Raw genomic sequence first — 14,529 nt, 5'->3', positions numbered from 1 at the left:
TATTTCACTTACAGAACTCTTCAAAGGAAAATAAAAAATACAATTCCACAAATAACAAAGCCAACTAAAACCACAGAAAGCAAATTGTTTTTTCCTCAGTGTTTTTTCTTAGACATTCTTTCAGAACAAAAATTTTCTTCCCTTATCTCTTTTTTTAAAAGCAAATTTTCTAACCAGCCAGATTTTAGAGCTATCTTCCATCTACATGAATCTAAGTTTTTCTGAAACCGCTTACAGGGTTTGGGGGGCAGAGGATTCCCTCTTCTAAATTTCAGAGCCATCTAAATGGCATCTGCTTGTTTTGTCTTGTTTCTCCTCTTGTATTTGTCCATTCCCCTTAGTATTTCACAGGCCAATACTACTGCAAGAATTTAGGTGTCCGCATTTGAAAGAACTTTGGACTGAGCACAGCTTCATACATTTCATCTTCTCCATGCCCTTTCCATGTTGTTTGTTCTGTCTGTACAAAATCACAGTTTGCGTAACATTGTTTTAAAGGAAGAAAATAAAATACACACAAACGCACACACACATACATTGTATTGGTGAACACTATACACTAAATATTTTTTTCAACAGCATAACAGAAAGGTTGGCCTACTGTAGGTTGAACATATAGGGAAGGCTGAATTTTTATGGTTGCCATGCAAGCCACCTTCAAGACAAAACAGATGAACCCACCCAAGAGCAAATGCAGCTTTCTACTCTCAAGCCATTAGACAAATACTGCCTTTCCAGGGATCAAACTGACATCTCGCCAATTAAGTCAATGCAGTATTTAGAGAACCACACTCAGTTGCTTCTGCATCAGTCCTCTGATTCCAAATGCTGTTAAAACCAAAGGCGGAAGAGGGTATTTGACTTGCCTTATTATTATTAATATGTATATATTTTGATAACACTTTCAATTTCAATTTACTTCTGAAACCTTGCCCTTTGAGAAGAACACACTGTTTAAGTTGACTTTTTTTTTCAGGCTTCTGTTCCTTTAAAATTCTCTCTTCTTTTCATTCCGCTGTTCTTTTTCAATTATCTACCAGAAAACTTGCTTTCTTCCAGCAGAAATGCGGCTGGTGGGCTTGGGCTTTCACTGCACCCGCTCTGTGAAATTCTCTGGGAAAACCCCTCGGCATTGGTCAAGTTCCTTACGCTGAATCCAGTCAGACTCCTTCACACCCATCAGCCATCCTTCGTCCTGGAGGAGAAGACAGAGATCAGATGCTGAGGGATAGATGTGAGTGGGGATTTTTCTTTCAGTGTGCAGGCCAAGGAGGTGTCAAGGCACTATCAAAGCCATGCTCATATTTGGCTTGGAGACAATCCAGGAAGAGGATGGAGGAGAAGGAAAAAATGCTTTCGTTCCCTTTTAAACAGGGAGATGGCTACATCCCGGAGTCTGTACCAAAACTCCTATCTGACCCAGAGTGTCTAGAGACAGTGAAATTGTAAACAATTAGCAAGTGTAATAGAAACATATCATAATTTACACCCACCAAAGCAGGAAAAATTCTGCCAAAGAAAGTCTCTAGAGCTACAGGATGGGAATCACCTATCTCGCCTTTCACAATCTAAACACGAGGGGTCTAGCATTCTCTATAGTCATAAAAGAGACGGGCACCTCCACAGTGTGATTCATCCCATTTATCTTGGGCACGGGTCTTTGGAAAGGATGAATTATTCCCTGGAGGTGCTCATCCCCTGTTCCAGTCAGGGCACCTAGATGATTAGCATTTTAGAGAGGTGGTACAGGCAAAATAAGTCTTGTTTGCTATGCTGAAATTCTGGTCTATGAGAATTGGGAGCCAAGATGCTCAACCCATCTTCCCAAAATCCACTAGTCTGTTGGGCTTGATGCAAGGTGAGGTTGGCAAAACTCCCAAACTTGTGCTACACATGATGTAAGGCTCAAGGTCTCTCACAAGAGTCCTCCCTAGCCACCAAACTTATACATCTATAAACAGGAATGAATTTTCACTGAGGCAAATGGAGTCCTGCTTGGTAGAACCTGCTCAGGAGGAGAACCAGACTTCCCACCCTCTGCCTGCAGGTTATCTAGCGTGGAGATTTCTGCTCCATTTGAAACACACGAGGGAGACGAGATATTCAAGGTGGGAAGGCTGCACTGCTTGCAGCTCAGGTGTGCGAACACCCTATTCTCTGCATGCCTTGGAGCTGCCGCCATGGAAGCACCCCTTCAGCATGCAAATACACCCACTCATGTGAGTCATTTGCAGTGGGATAGCCTATGGGTTAAGGCTGCAGCATGAGGCAAGAGAGCTGCATGGGGAAATGCTGCCTCCAAACTCAACAGCCTGCTCTGCATCCACTCCTCTGGGCAAAGCATGCACCAGGCTCATTTAGAGATATGTTATCCCATTCAACAACATAACCTGCCAGGGCAGAAATGCTCAGACAACCAGATGCTCTAAGCTGTGGGGAAATGGGGCATGTGTCCGTGTGGTTCACACAGCTGTTCTGACACTTCTGCTTTCCTGGAAGTGGCAGGAGTTACCTGGGTATCTACCCAAGGCCAAGCAATGTCTCCCTTGAAACATGTTCTTTAAAAACATACCTGTGCAGTACAGGAGCGATGCAGCCCTCACCAGGAACAATCCATGGTGCACGTATCGCCTTCTGCTGCCATTTTGCAGCTTCTACCCTCTTGTCCTGTTTTCTGCACGTTTCATGTGGCAGGAGCTCAGACCACCCACTGTATCAGAGTTCCCTGTTCCTTGCAGGCTGTACTGAGTGCCTGCAGGCTCAGTTAGCCCTTGCTGCTGCCTTAGATTTGAGCATTCAGGGGATGTCATGGGAATGGCATGAGACGGGAGCCCATCTGCAGCAGCCAGCTGCAGGGGCTGCGGAAGGACTGACATGCCATAAATCAGGAAGACAAACGACTAGGCAGAAGACGCTGGGCCCAAGTGTCTGGAAGGCAGCTTCCAGCTCACAACACGGCAAGCATAAAAGCTCATCCATTTGCACATAGCGTCTGTGCCATACAGCATGCATCACTCCCACTGCATCCTGCTATGAAGGGTCTCCTCAGCTATAAGGATTAGACACGAGGACACAGATCGACCCTTGCCAGTTTTGAACCACATCACTTGAAGTGCCAGCTTAAAAGCATTGCTGCCCTCAACCCTTTCTTCCATCAAGAGAAATGAATCTAGGCCTGGCTGATGTACCCACAAACTGACACCTAAGCTGCAAGATGGGGACATGGATCATAGTCTACTATCCTAAGCTTCCTCCACTCACGTGCACAGTTCATGCACATGTTAACAGCCAACATTTTCTGGCTGGGTATGGTAGAGGTTAGGGAAATGAGCTCTAGCACAGGATACACTGTAGGAAGGTTAGAAGGCTTCAGTGCAGCTACAGCATCATGTTAGCAACACTCAGAGCTCACCCTCTGCAGCTTGGAGAGTCTCAAGTTCATGGCTGTTGCACCCACATCCAGCTAGAGTGCAAACATAGGGCATTGAAAAACTCTGCTCCACAAATGCCATCTCCTACCACAGAAACTAGGGGAGCTGCCACTCATTTCCCATCCAGAAAGTTTTCTGAGAAAGAAATGCTCACAAATGCTTGTGCAGGGCAGTCCCACTCAGTGAAAAGTCTTATCTCCAGAAGGGATCACTGCCTCTTCCCCACACAACCCTTCCCCCAAGAGCACCTAGCTCTATAGGAACTGCTGGCACATTATAGCTCCCATTTCACAAGCAGCAGCAAGATCTGCCTCCATAATTCACAAAGCCAACAGCTGAACGACAAAGAGGATCCATATTTTCTGTGGTCAGTGAACTACGTGACCCTCCCTTTACCCCTTGTGAATCCAGATCTTGTCTGGGCTTGGCCAAACCCAAATAGCTGGTGACTACTGAATAAATTTGGAGATTTCCCTACCTTTTCCAAACAAAAACCTGGAGATGTGAGCATGGATTTTATAAAATCACCACCTCCCTCAGCCAAAGTAGTAAAACTGCTGCAGATTTTATCAGCTGGAAGCCCTCAAACACAGCAAGTAAGGAGGATTTACTCAAGGCTCCTAGAAATAGCTCAGATTAAAGAAAAACATGGCCAATTAAATTCAGGTTGGAGATGGACAGTAAGACTGTTCTCTGGAGCTGAGCAACCTGCTCCAGCCTTTGGTTCTGCTGCCATCTCCTGACCAAACACTGTCTTTTGGAAATAGCCATTGCTATGCTGAAGTGCAAGACATTCACAGCAAGCTGCCTTCTCAGAGCTCCAGTGTTTCTCAAAAGGGGAGAAAACATCATCATAAGCTGTGGGTCACTCCTGCCAATGCCACAGTCTGCACTGCAGTGGTCACAGGGAATGTGAATCAAGTTTAGGAGCAATGAGGAGGCAAAGTATGGGCTCTGTTGGGCTCCCTGATCAAGGAAGCCATTGTAATGGCTCAAATGTCCTGATAGGGACAGGAAGCCATGGCTATTTCACATGCTTTATGCAGGATAATGTCTCCACTTTCCAATCACAAGCAGAGTCCTCCCCTCTGTTGCAGGAAGCCAATCTCAAGCTCAAGGACAACCGGCTCTCCCGCCAGCTCCCGGCCACAAACTGATGGCTCTGCATCCAGCCAGCCGACTGTTAGTGGAGGAAGAAGCAGCTCTGGAAATCCCCTTGCTCCTCTCCCAGCCCAGGCTCACACCCTGTCTTCCCCACTCACCTGCTCCTCAGGGTTCTCAAATGGAATCACAAGCACCACATCCCCAGCCTTCAGCTGCAGCTCGTCACTGTCGGTGGCCGTGTAATCATGCATGGCCTGGACCTATGGGGAGAGGACAGGAGAGCTTGGGTGAGGCCAGCCTTCTCTCACCCAGCTCTGTAACACATGACAAGGCTTTCCACTTCATTGATGCACTGGATGATTCAGGTTGGAAGGCACCTTTGGAGACCATCTGACCCAACTTGCTGCTCAAGGCAGGGCAAGCTTAGATCACAAATGCCACATCTATCGGAACAACCACTTCCCTTAATCTAATGGCTACATGCTTGTTCATACAGCCTGGCATGCAGCTCACCTGTGCCACAAGGGCATCCTGGTGAGTCTCATTTAACTTGTTATGCATCAGCACCTCCCCATCCTTCCTTAGGAGGGTTGAATTCCCATGGTATGAGCCTAAAAACATCACAGGGTAGAAAGCCTGTATTCACTCGAGTGGTGCCCTGTATTCTTTTTGCAGCTGGACTGCAAGAGTATTAGAGATTATAGCCTCCCATCTCTGTCAGAGCAAGCAGGGAGAGCAAATGTAGGTAAGAGTATCAGTTTGGATCTTCGAGTGATTGTATCCTGCCATGTTTTGTCTTTGGTATTCAGTCTAATTCCTATCAACATCTACATTACAGCTTTTCTACTTCAAATCGCAGCTCTCCACTTTGAGCACTACAGTCTATAATGCTGCCTGTAACCAGTCTAAATGTGATGAGCCTCCTATTGTTCTTCAGGGTTTTGTCACTCTTCTGCTTTTGGTAGAACTCCCAGGAAAAAAAAAAAGAAAAAAAAAGATGCATGGGTGTAACTATAGGAGAAGAAAAGCATTCCTATAGCAGGAGACTGTAATTTCTCACTTTCAGGGCATGATGCATCTGTGTTGTCTTGCTACCATATTCCATTATGTACATTAAATTTGTGGCCTATCCTCACCCAGAATCACTTCCTTCCTCCACACCTTCGAAACAAGCTGCAAGTGATCTTTAGCATATTCAGAACACCCACCAGACTTCCCTGTCTAATTCTATATTTATATCCCTGTTCATCTTGGCTTTTCAATTTCCCCAAACACAAAGTCCCCTGTCCCTACTGGTGTTTCCAACTCTTCTTTGTTTGCCACTTGCATCAAAGTTTAACCTTTCCAGTTCGGAGCACAACTTATCTACTATCCAGAGTCTGTGACTGACACTACCACACCACCAGAGAGAGAAATAACTGCAGCAGAGAGAAGGAGGGGGTTTGCTATAAAGCACAGCCAGACGTTTAGACACTGATGCTCTTATACAGCCCTTTGAAGCATCTGGAACTGCGTGAAGCTGGGCTGCTGGAGAGGAAGGTGTATCTCTCCTTCAACTTCTTTTCTCCCTTTCAACATGGCATAGTCCATGGCCATGGTGAGCGAAAGTAGTTAATTCATTACAGGAAAAAAACCACTGGGAACTCAGTATCCCACCATCGTGCACTCACCTTGAACAGAAATCCCGGGGGCATGTCAGCTCTTTCAGATGAAGCACCTCCTTCCACAGTGCCATTGACGGTAGGAGGGAAAGTTTCCACAACAACAGCAGGCAGAGAGCTCTAGTAGTAGGCAGCAGCAGCCAGGGAAGGAAAAAAAAGCCATTGAGAAAAGAGAATCCAAAATTGCAGCTCCAAGTCCACCCTGGAGGATCCACATCCCAACCCTACCTATGTTTTCAGCAGGTTTTCCCAGCACACCAGTCAGTGACAAAAACACCCCAAAGGACAGAAGAGGCAGCAGTGAGAAGGCAGGAGAGGGGACCACTGTCTTCCTTTGCTTAAGGCTGCAGAAGGGCAGAGAGGATTTAATTTTTCTGGGACCACAATGCCTAGCATTTCCCATTCACTGTGGTCACAACACAGTTTTTGTAGGGCCCTTGTGGAACAGACAACTCAAATGTGACAGCCTATAGGAAGCAAGCGGCCATGAGATGGGACCTACTCCAGTCCCCTAAAAAAGTGGCAGTGTCAGGAAAAAAAGAGGAACCCTGGGTATTCAGGGGACACAGGCAGAGCCCAGAGAACAGGGTAGCTGAAGTAAATGGTGGGCAAGGAGGAATCCAGCAGACAGTGCAAGCTTAGCACAGCATGGGCTGTGGGCTGGCTTCACAACATGGGTGAAGGGACAGTTCTTTTTGGGGATCTTCCAACAAAGCTTCTTCCTAAGCATTAGACAGACAAAATGCGATGGGTAAGTCTGGCTTCTGAATAAGAGCATTGTAACTGCTGGAGTGGCAGGGATGTGTTTTTCCAAGAGGCCACACTACTCTTTTCCCAGCCCAGCCTCCCACATATGCTGTATGACAAAGGGATGTGATGGAGAAAAGGGACTGCTGCCTCTGGAGGTGCTTACCGATCCTGAATCTGCTTCAGTTTTAGATGCTTCAGCTCCAGCTGCTGCTTCTGATCCAGCTGCTTCAGCTCCTGCATGGGCTGCTTCTGCAGGCTGCAATACAAAAGTCATCCAGGTGGAGAGTTATGCTCATCACAACTACATGTGTGTGCAGAAAAGTACAGCTCAGTCTGTCCAAATGCTCTATGCTGTTGACTGCTGCCATCTGCTGACAAATAGGTGAGAAACCTCAGGGTATTGCTAGGTTTCTGTCTCCCTCTTTCTCTGCAACCCAGTGAAAGCACAGTAAAGCCTGCATTCCCTCAATCCAGCCACGCTGCAGGCAATGCTCCAGAGGAAATCAAAGAAAGGCCAAAAATCCTGTGCACCTCTTTCTTTTCACAATTTAAAACGCAGACCTACTTTACACATGCAGAGTGTCTATTATTACACATAGATTGCCTACTTGTATGTGAATGCAAGTCTGCTTGCATGCCAAGGGACAAGGATCTCTCAATAGGCTACTTCCAAGGATCAACAATCAAGGAATATTTAAGCCTTTGCATACTCCCAGAAACAGAAGAGCATGGTAATAATGTGTGCAGATATGGAACTTAGTCTGGACCCAGCATCTACATGACATTAGTACTGAATCAAACTGAACTGAAAACTGTGCTAACTTTCATCCAATTTGAGTTTCAATAGGGCCAAAGGGTCATGAATTTGGACTCTGTTGTGAATATTCTATTACTAAGAATTTGCTATGAATATTCCACATGGTGTGTGCACAGATGCACACATTTGTGTTGGTGGAGAGGGGGGTTTCTAATGCACAAAAGCTGCTCCCACCAGGGAAAAATATTCAGCATCAACTCCAAATCACTGCCTGGCAGGGACTGTTCCAAGAAGCCTGGGGACAGGAGTTTCTGTGCACAACAGAAGACCAACCAAACACCTCTGATACACTTCCAGTGGTTCAAGTTTTTATTCTCCCTTGCCTGGAGTCAGGCTAACTCTTTTTTAACACAAAATTAAAGATATTCATTTGCCCCTCCCAGAAACTGCGGCAATGCAGAAAGTAAGTCGGATCTGGTAGCATCAATGCTGCAGATCAGCCCCTTGGGAGACTGGCCAGGCAGCACCTGGGAAGACTCCTGACAAGAATCTCAGGGTCTAATTTGTGGCCCGAGTGTCCTTGTGGCCAATCTATCTCTGTTTGTTCTCAGATAGCACATGTGCCTCTCTGCAGAATCCAACCAGATACCCATTTCATACCTGCACAGTAGAGATTGCTACACAGACATTTCCCATTTTTAATACATGTGAATAAACCAGTTTTGCATGCCTACATGCCTCATACATTTGGTAAACACATGTACCTCTGAATACAACCATGTTCAAAACAAGGCATTGTCCAGATTTCTTAATGTTGTAATTCTTATAGTCCCAGCCTACAAAAGCCCAGTGTAAAGCAACGCCCATGGTAACCCTTAACTCTACACCCATCTGGCTACTCGCCATGCACTGGCACAATGCTCCAAGTAGTTTTCTGACAACAGCAGCAATAATGAAGAAATAAATCCTTGATTTAACAAAAAGCTATTACTTTACCTTCAGCTGCTCCAATGGTGCCATTTAACACGTGCTTTCCTCTCCTATCACATCCTTCCTCATGTCTCCCCATTACCATGTCCACAGGCCTATATTGCCAGAGGATATTATAAACAGCAGAGCTGTTCCCATCCTGCAGAAAATTCCCACAGCAGCTTTGGTAGTGCTAAGGTAAATGTATGCATATGAAATGCTACAAAGACTTCTCCTATTTAATTAGATTCACTCCCAGGTTGCTTTTTATTTGGATTCAGTGAAACTGGAACTGGGACAGATGCCAGCCCAACTCTATCTGGCCAAGCACAGTTTTTATGTGGACAAGTGGAAAGGAGCTTAAAGTGAGCTCCTTTTTTAAAAGCAGCTAATTTGCAAAAACAGTATTTAATAACCAGAGAAATTGAATCTAAATTAATCCCCTGGATTTCAACAAAGGGCATTTTCATGTCAGCTACTAATTTCTCTATTTTATGTACCTATGGGCACCCCAAGGCCTATAAAAGCATTTACAGTCATGGAAAGATACTATAGGGAGGAGAGGAAGAATTGCTCATTGCTGTTGCCAGGTTTGAAAGCTTTGCTTATTCCAACAGCAGCACCATACACACCAACTGCAAGTCTCCTAGTCTGCAGAACTAAGTAAGTTCTGCTGCATCCAAGTTTCTCTCCAGTTGTTAACCTCATGGCATATGGGACTATGTAACCATGCAACAAGTCTTCTTTCATCAACAGCTAAGAACAACATTAGAGGAAAAACACTGAGGAAGACTTGAAGAGCAAGAGGAAGATTCCTCAGTAATAGGGAGCTCTGCTCTTTAACTGTGTATGGTATGCCAAGGTGAGAATTGGCATGGTGAGAACATCTTGGCTAGTAGCATTCCCCAGTGGATTAAATTGTCCCTTGGGTGAAATCAGTTTCCAGGATGGGAGAAATGGCCCAAAACACTTTTTACACCCAGACTGTAAGCACAGCTCAGATACAGTCATACCTCACCCACCCCTGCCTATACACTTGAAAGGCACGAGATCTTTCCTTGCAAAAACACAGACTTCTTTCTAAGATAAACTGACAATGCACATACAGGGGGATGACAGATGTTAAACACTGATGGCTGATAAAACATACAAGGGAAACATGTTTCTCGACATGTGAAGGAAAGCGCTAGCCACAGTGAGTCCTTGGGCCAGGCTCTCAGCAAGGATTAAGTCATGTCCTCCCGAGTACTGACTCTAGGTGGTGATCTGGCCCTTGACAATGGAAAGGTTGGCAGGACTCAATTCCCCAGCACAAGCCAAGGACATGTGCTAACATCTACACCACGGGATATAGCCAGCTCAAGTAGCAGGATTGACTACCCCCACCAAGTGTTTTCTGTACACACTGTGGCTGTTTGTCCAGAGGGGTTCAAAAGTAGTTGTGCTTGAAATATCTCCCAGTGGACTAATCTGCAACAGTCTGAGAGCTTCCCTGGCCCAATATATCTAGAGGGCATAAATGAGGGTCTGGCTTTGGCTCAGATGCAGAGCATGTGTAGGGTTCTCTCTTGTCAGCAAGCTCCAAAGCTGAGGTTGAAGCAGATGCCAGGTAAGTCTTCGGCCTGCACTTAACTTTCAGTGTAGACACAGGCTGAGCTATTTCACATTAGCCTTTCTGGCAACAACGGTGAATGAACAGCAAACACCACAGATAATTCCAAATGGGTATGTACACCCAATGGTACAGACAGTAAAGACAAGGAGCAGCTGAGACATTTATGCATCACACATAACAGGATGCACAGATTTTAGGAAATACTAGGGAGTGGAGGGTGAGGATGATGCCACAGTGGGATTAATGTTGAAGAGAATGACACGGCATCATGCCAAAGGAAAGATGAGTGAGTTAGCAGGGAAAGGCAATAGCGTTGTGTGCTGGTGGAGACATAAGTTTCTGAGTGCCAGACCTGACTTGCAAACATAAGACTGCCCCTGGGGCTTCACAGAAGGTGCAGAAGTGGGTTCAGCAGCACATGGAGCAACTTGGTTTGGGGTGTGCAGAAAGGAAAAGCAGTGAGGGAAAGGAGACAGGTATGCACACACAGATGGCACTGGCACATGCACGTACATGATGAGAGATGAAAGCCATATGAAGTTCTTACCTCCCATAAATCCCAAGGTAAAGACTAAGCATGTCAAAGAGCAACAAAAATAAAACATGTTTATATGTGATTATTTCAGTGAGTACAAACATTACAGACGCTGATCAGACTGAAGCAGACATACACATTCAACAGCACTTATCTCTACATGTTTTAAAAATATTATTTAGTACCTGAATTTATACACCCCTCCCCACTCCATATTCAAATTTAAGTACCAAGGCATTTGAGTAATGTTTTTTTCTACCTCTGGTATGAAAGGAGACAGCCAAGCCATGTTCAGTTATCAGTGGCAGACCACATAGCCAGAAAAAAAAAAACCTCATGAGTTTGTGGTTCATCAGGGTTAAATATGCTCCCATATATCCACACCCAACAGAGTTAGTATGATTTCAGAACAAGACTTCAACAGGTGTCTTTAGATCAGTAGTGAAATATCTTAACCTCTTTGCCACAGTGCCACCCTACAGGAAATAAATTTGACTGCTTTGAAAACTAGATGGTTTTCACTAAGTTTTGTACTGTGGTTACCATTAGAAAGTATTGATTTCAGACTCTTTCTTTTAGTGACTTCTGAAGCCAATAATAAATACATTAAAACACCAAATATGCTATTGCTGAGCAGTTTTGAAAAACCCACTCAGTGTAATATTTGTTGCTTGGTGGAAGGGTAACAAACAATTCCATTTTAAGTCAAATTTATACTCGCATCCTACGCAGGTATGCCAAATTACTCAACTTATAACTGGTGATTCAGAAAAAAAAATAAATAAATCCCAGTAAATAGATTTTTTAAAAAAAAAATCTTATCCTGGCATGCAGCTTGTTCCGTCAGGCACACAGACACAAAATACCAATCTGCCCACTTTAAGTTCCAGAAAGTGGTAGCTTGCCATATTGGTGTGCATCAAATTATGACAATAACTAGTATCTTACAGATAGAGTATTTTAATTTAGAAGAATCAGATGCCTAATGTTTGATCTCTCTAATAAAAGCAGTCTTAGTGCTACAAAAATCTGTGTCATACAGGCCTACTTGACATGATGATACTGGAGAACTACTGTAAACATCCCAATTATGTTTATTACAAATTTTAATAGCAACCACAGGCAAAAAATAACCATTTTGTATATATGAAATGGGTAGTCTTGGTGAGGACAACAGCCAAATTCAGGATGCCCTTCAAAGCCTCCAGCCATTTAGACATAAAATGAAGCACAGTCCACCTGCCTCTGACAGTGGACAGGACCAGGAACAGGCCAGACCAGGAATAGGCATCTTCCTTTTTGATACTGCACCGTGCAGCACTATGCTCAGGGAAGAAGCTACTTCTTAACTATGAACAGAGGCTATCTTATAGCCAGAAAAAGAAGGGCTTCACATCACTTGAATATCTGTCTACAGCTTTATTCACCTTAAGTAATTGCAGATTATCAGAGTATCTGTTTATTAAAAATCCCTTTGAGAGCAATTTATAGCAGGGCCCCAGAACTGAGGCTGAATTCCAATCCACAGAGTATACAGCATACAGAGGATGCTAATCGAGGGAGGGACACAGATGAAGTTGAACGAGTTGTCAATCAGTAGATCATCAGAGCAAAGCACAAGCATCCCACAGACACCTAATGTCAGACTGTGGCCAGGCTAATAGCCACCTGATTCTCACTGGACTTACACATCCAGCAGAGAAGACCAAGGTGCCCATCTGCAAGGCACAGGTCTGGGCACCCAACCCAGCCACCCACAGCTCAGGTCCACGTTTTCGTTCACGTGGGTGCAGGTCACGCCACACTTGGCAACAAGTCAGTTATGAAGGGAGAAGGAATGGTGATATGAACCAACCTGGGAGGCAGGTGTGGGGGTCTTCCCCACAGTGGCATCTGGTTTAATGGGATCAAAATCCAGATCCAACAGGCTGGCTCCCTCCTGGAAAGGCCCAGGGGCATCAAACTTGGCAGCAGTGAGGAAGAAAAGCAGTACGAGCATTAGATACACACATGTGCACAGTAGAGGGAGGGTATGTGATATCCAGGAGCTAAGGCTGCAAGCGCATAAGACATGGTGGCAATGCAAACACCTGACGTGACTCCTGACTGCTTGGTGCCTATAATCATGGGCAGTTCACATAGGTGCCACTGTAAACCAAACCTGAGCCTTTTCCACAGGAGTCATTCATCTTCCCACCCGGCCAAATGAGCTGACATGGTATAAGCACCTGACCTGCTGTGGTCCAAAGGATCACTGCCACTGCCACTTCAGGAGGGCTTCTCTTCGATTTATACCTATTCCACACAGCTCATCCAGCTGCCTTTGTACTGAAGGCCCAGGACAGACTCCCTCAGCCACATACAGAAGAGCTGCCGTCCATCCAACTTATCTCAGGAACATAGATCCAGGCAGAAAACCACTCAAACTGCTGGAAGGCAAGTCTGAGAGACCTCAGAGCTAACTCCCAAAGCTCCTAATTCCCTCCTGCCTTCTGAGACAGAAACACAGAATATGGTGCAGCTCACGCTAGCTAAGGGATTTGAATCACTCCCCAGGCCAAAAAAATGCTGTTTTCAACGGTTTCCATTTCTGGACATCCCAGAAACATGCACATGAGTCTTCTAACAAAGCATAAATTTGAGAAGCTTTGCTACTCTCTTAAAAGTCAGCAGAATAACTCCCTTCAACTGATTAATGCTCTAGCTAAAGGCAATGATGGCACATTTGCTGATTACCATTAATAAAAGTGTCTCTACAACGGACTTGAGTCATTAGTATTCGAAACTGAACTATCACTTTTGGTTTTTAGATTTAACCTAACCACTACAAGACACTCCTTTCTACTCAGCTTCAGAGGAAGTTGCTCTCTTTAGGAAGCCCAGCAAGATTTGCTTCTCCCAGCTCACTGGCCTTACTGCTTCAGCTACCTTTCCAACAACACACAAAGTGTGGCAGGTTGGTCTCCACAGTTATATCATAGCCCCACAATGGAAAAACTCCTTGAACGTAACAAGAGACACCATTTAAGAGAAAGTTCTCTGAATACAACCCACACCACCATCATTTTCACCTCCTCTAGTTTCCTCTCACTCCAATTCTCTTACAGGTTTTTCTCTCCCTTATGAACATCTCTTTTTGAGATCCACACGGATGAGGACAAGGAACCAAGCTCTCCTGTCTCACAATAATAAACCCTGAGCAGTATGCAAAAACCAACTGCCATTCTAGTATGCTCCTCCAGCGCATCAGAGAGGCTCCAACCCCAATCTTTAATTTTGTTTGGTAATGAGACATCAAAGGCTCCAGTCATGGAATAATCTTACCTGCCATTCAAGACTTACATGCAAGGGCTAGCGCCCTCACGCTCAGCTCATTGGAGCTAAGACATCTGACAGGAATGGCCCTGGGCAACACACTGAACACTAGTGGCTGTTAGGTGCTTCAGTGAAGATTGTTCTGGCAACCAGAGTCCTCCCTCAGAACTTTCATCTGATTGAAAGTCACAGCAGATCCCATCCTGGGTCAGAGTACATCCGACTAAGGGCTGGCATTCAAATGGAAATACATGATACAAACCATGGGACAGACAGAGCTGTCCATTATGATAAAGGAGAAGAAAGCACAGAAAATGATAGAGTTGCTCAGCTGCCTGTGGTCCCCGCCTTCCAACACTGCTGTCAAATCATCTCTCTGCTCACTCTAAGCT

General features: G+C 45.0%; 1 protein-coding gene across 6 annotated transcripts in view; it reads right to left on the bottom strand.

Annotated features, from left to right (window-relative positions):
- Positions 1-445: 445 nt before the first annotated feature.
- The window catches only part of BIN1 (bridging integrator 1), a 99,996-nt gene continuing 85,912 nt past the window's right edge, over positions 446-14,529 (bottom strand). For 4 of the 6 annotated variants that reach the window (XM_010568508.1, XM_010568526.1, XM_010568518.1 and 1 more), the window contains 4 exons: positions 7,110-7,202; positions 6,206-6,316; positions 4,694-4,795; positions 446-1,195 (listed from right to left, as the gene is read on the bottom strand). In XM_010568508.1, coding sequence (XP_010566810.1) covers positions 1,088-1,195; positions 4,694-4,795; positions 6,206-6,316; positions 7,110-7,202 — 414 coding nt within the window. In that variant the 3' untranslated portion in view covers positions 446-1,087. Of the gene's footprint in view, positions 1,196-4,693; positions 4,796-6,205; positions 6,317-7,109; positions 7,203-10,834; positions 10,859-12,677; positions 12,786-14,529 lie in introns of all 6 variants that reach the window. The other 2 variants (XM_010568500.1, XM_010568543.1) reach the window with 2 other exon arrangements.

The sequence above is a fragment of the Haliaeetus leucocephalus genome, unplaced genomic scaffold, assembly GCF_000737465.1.
Source record: "Haliaeetus leucocephalus isolate CR32 unplaced genomic scaffold, Haliaeetus_leucocephalus-4.0 Scaffold1, whole genome shotgun sequence".
Taxonomy (NCBI): domain Eukaryota; kingdom Metazoa; phylum Chordata; class Aves; order Accipitriformes; family Accipitridae; genus Haliaeetus; species Haliaeetus leucocephalus.
This window is presented reverse-complemented; position numbering and strand designations above follow the sequence as displayed.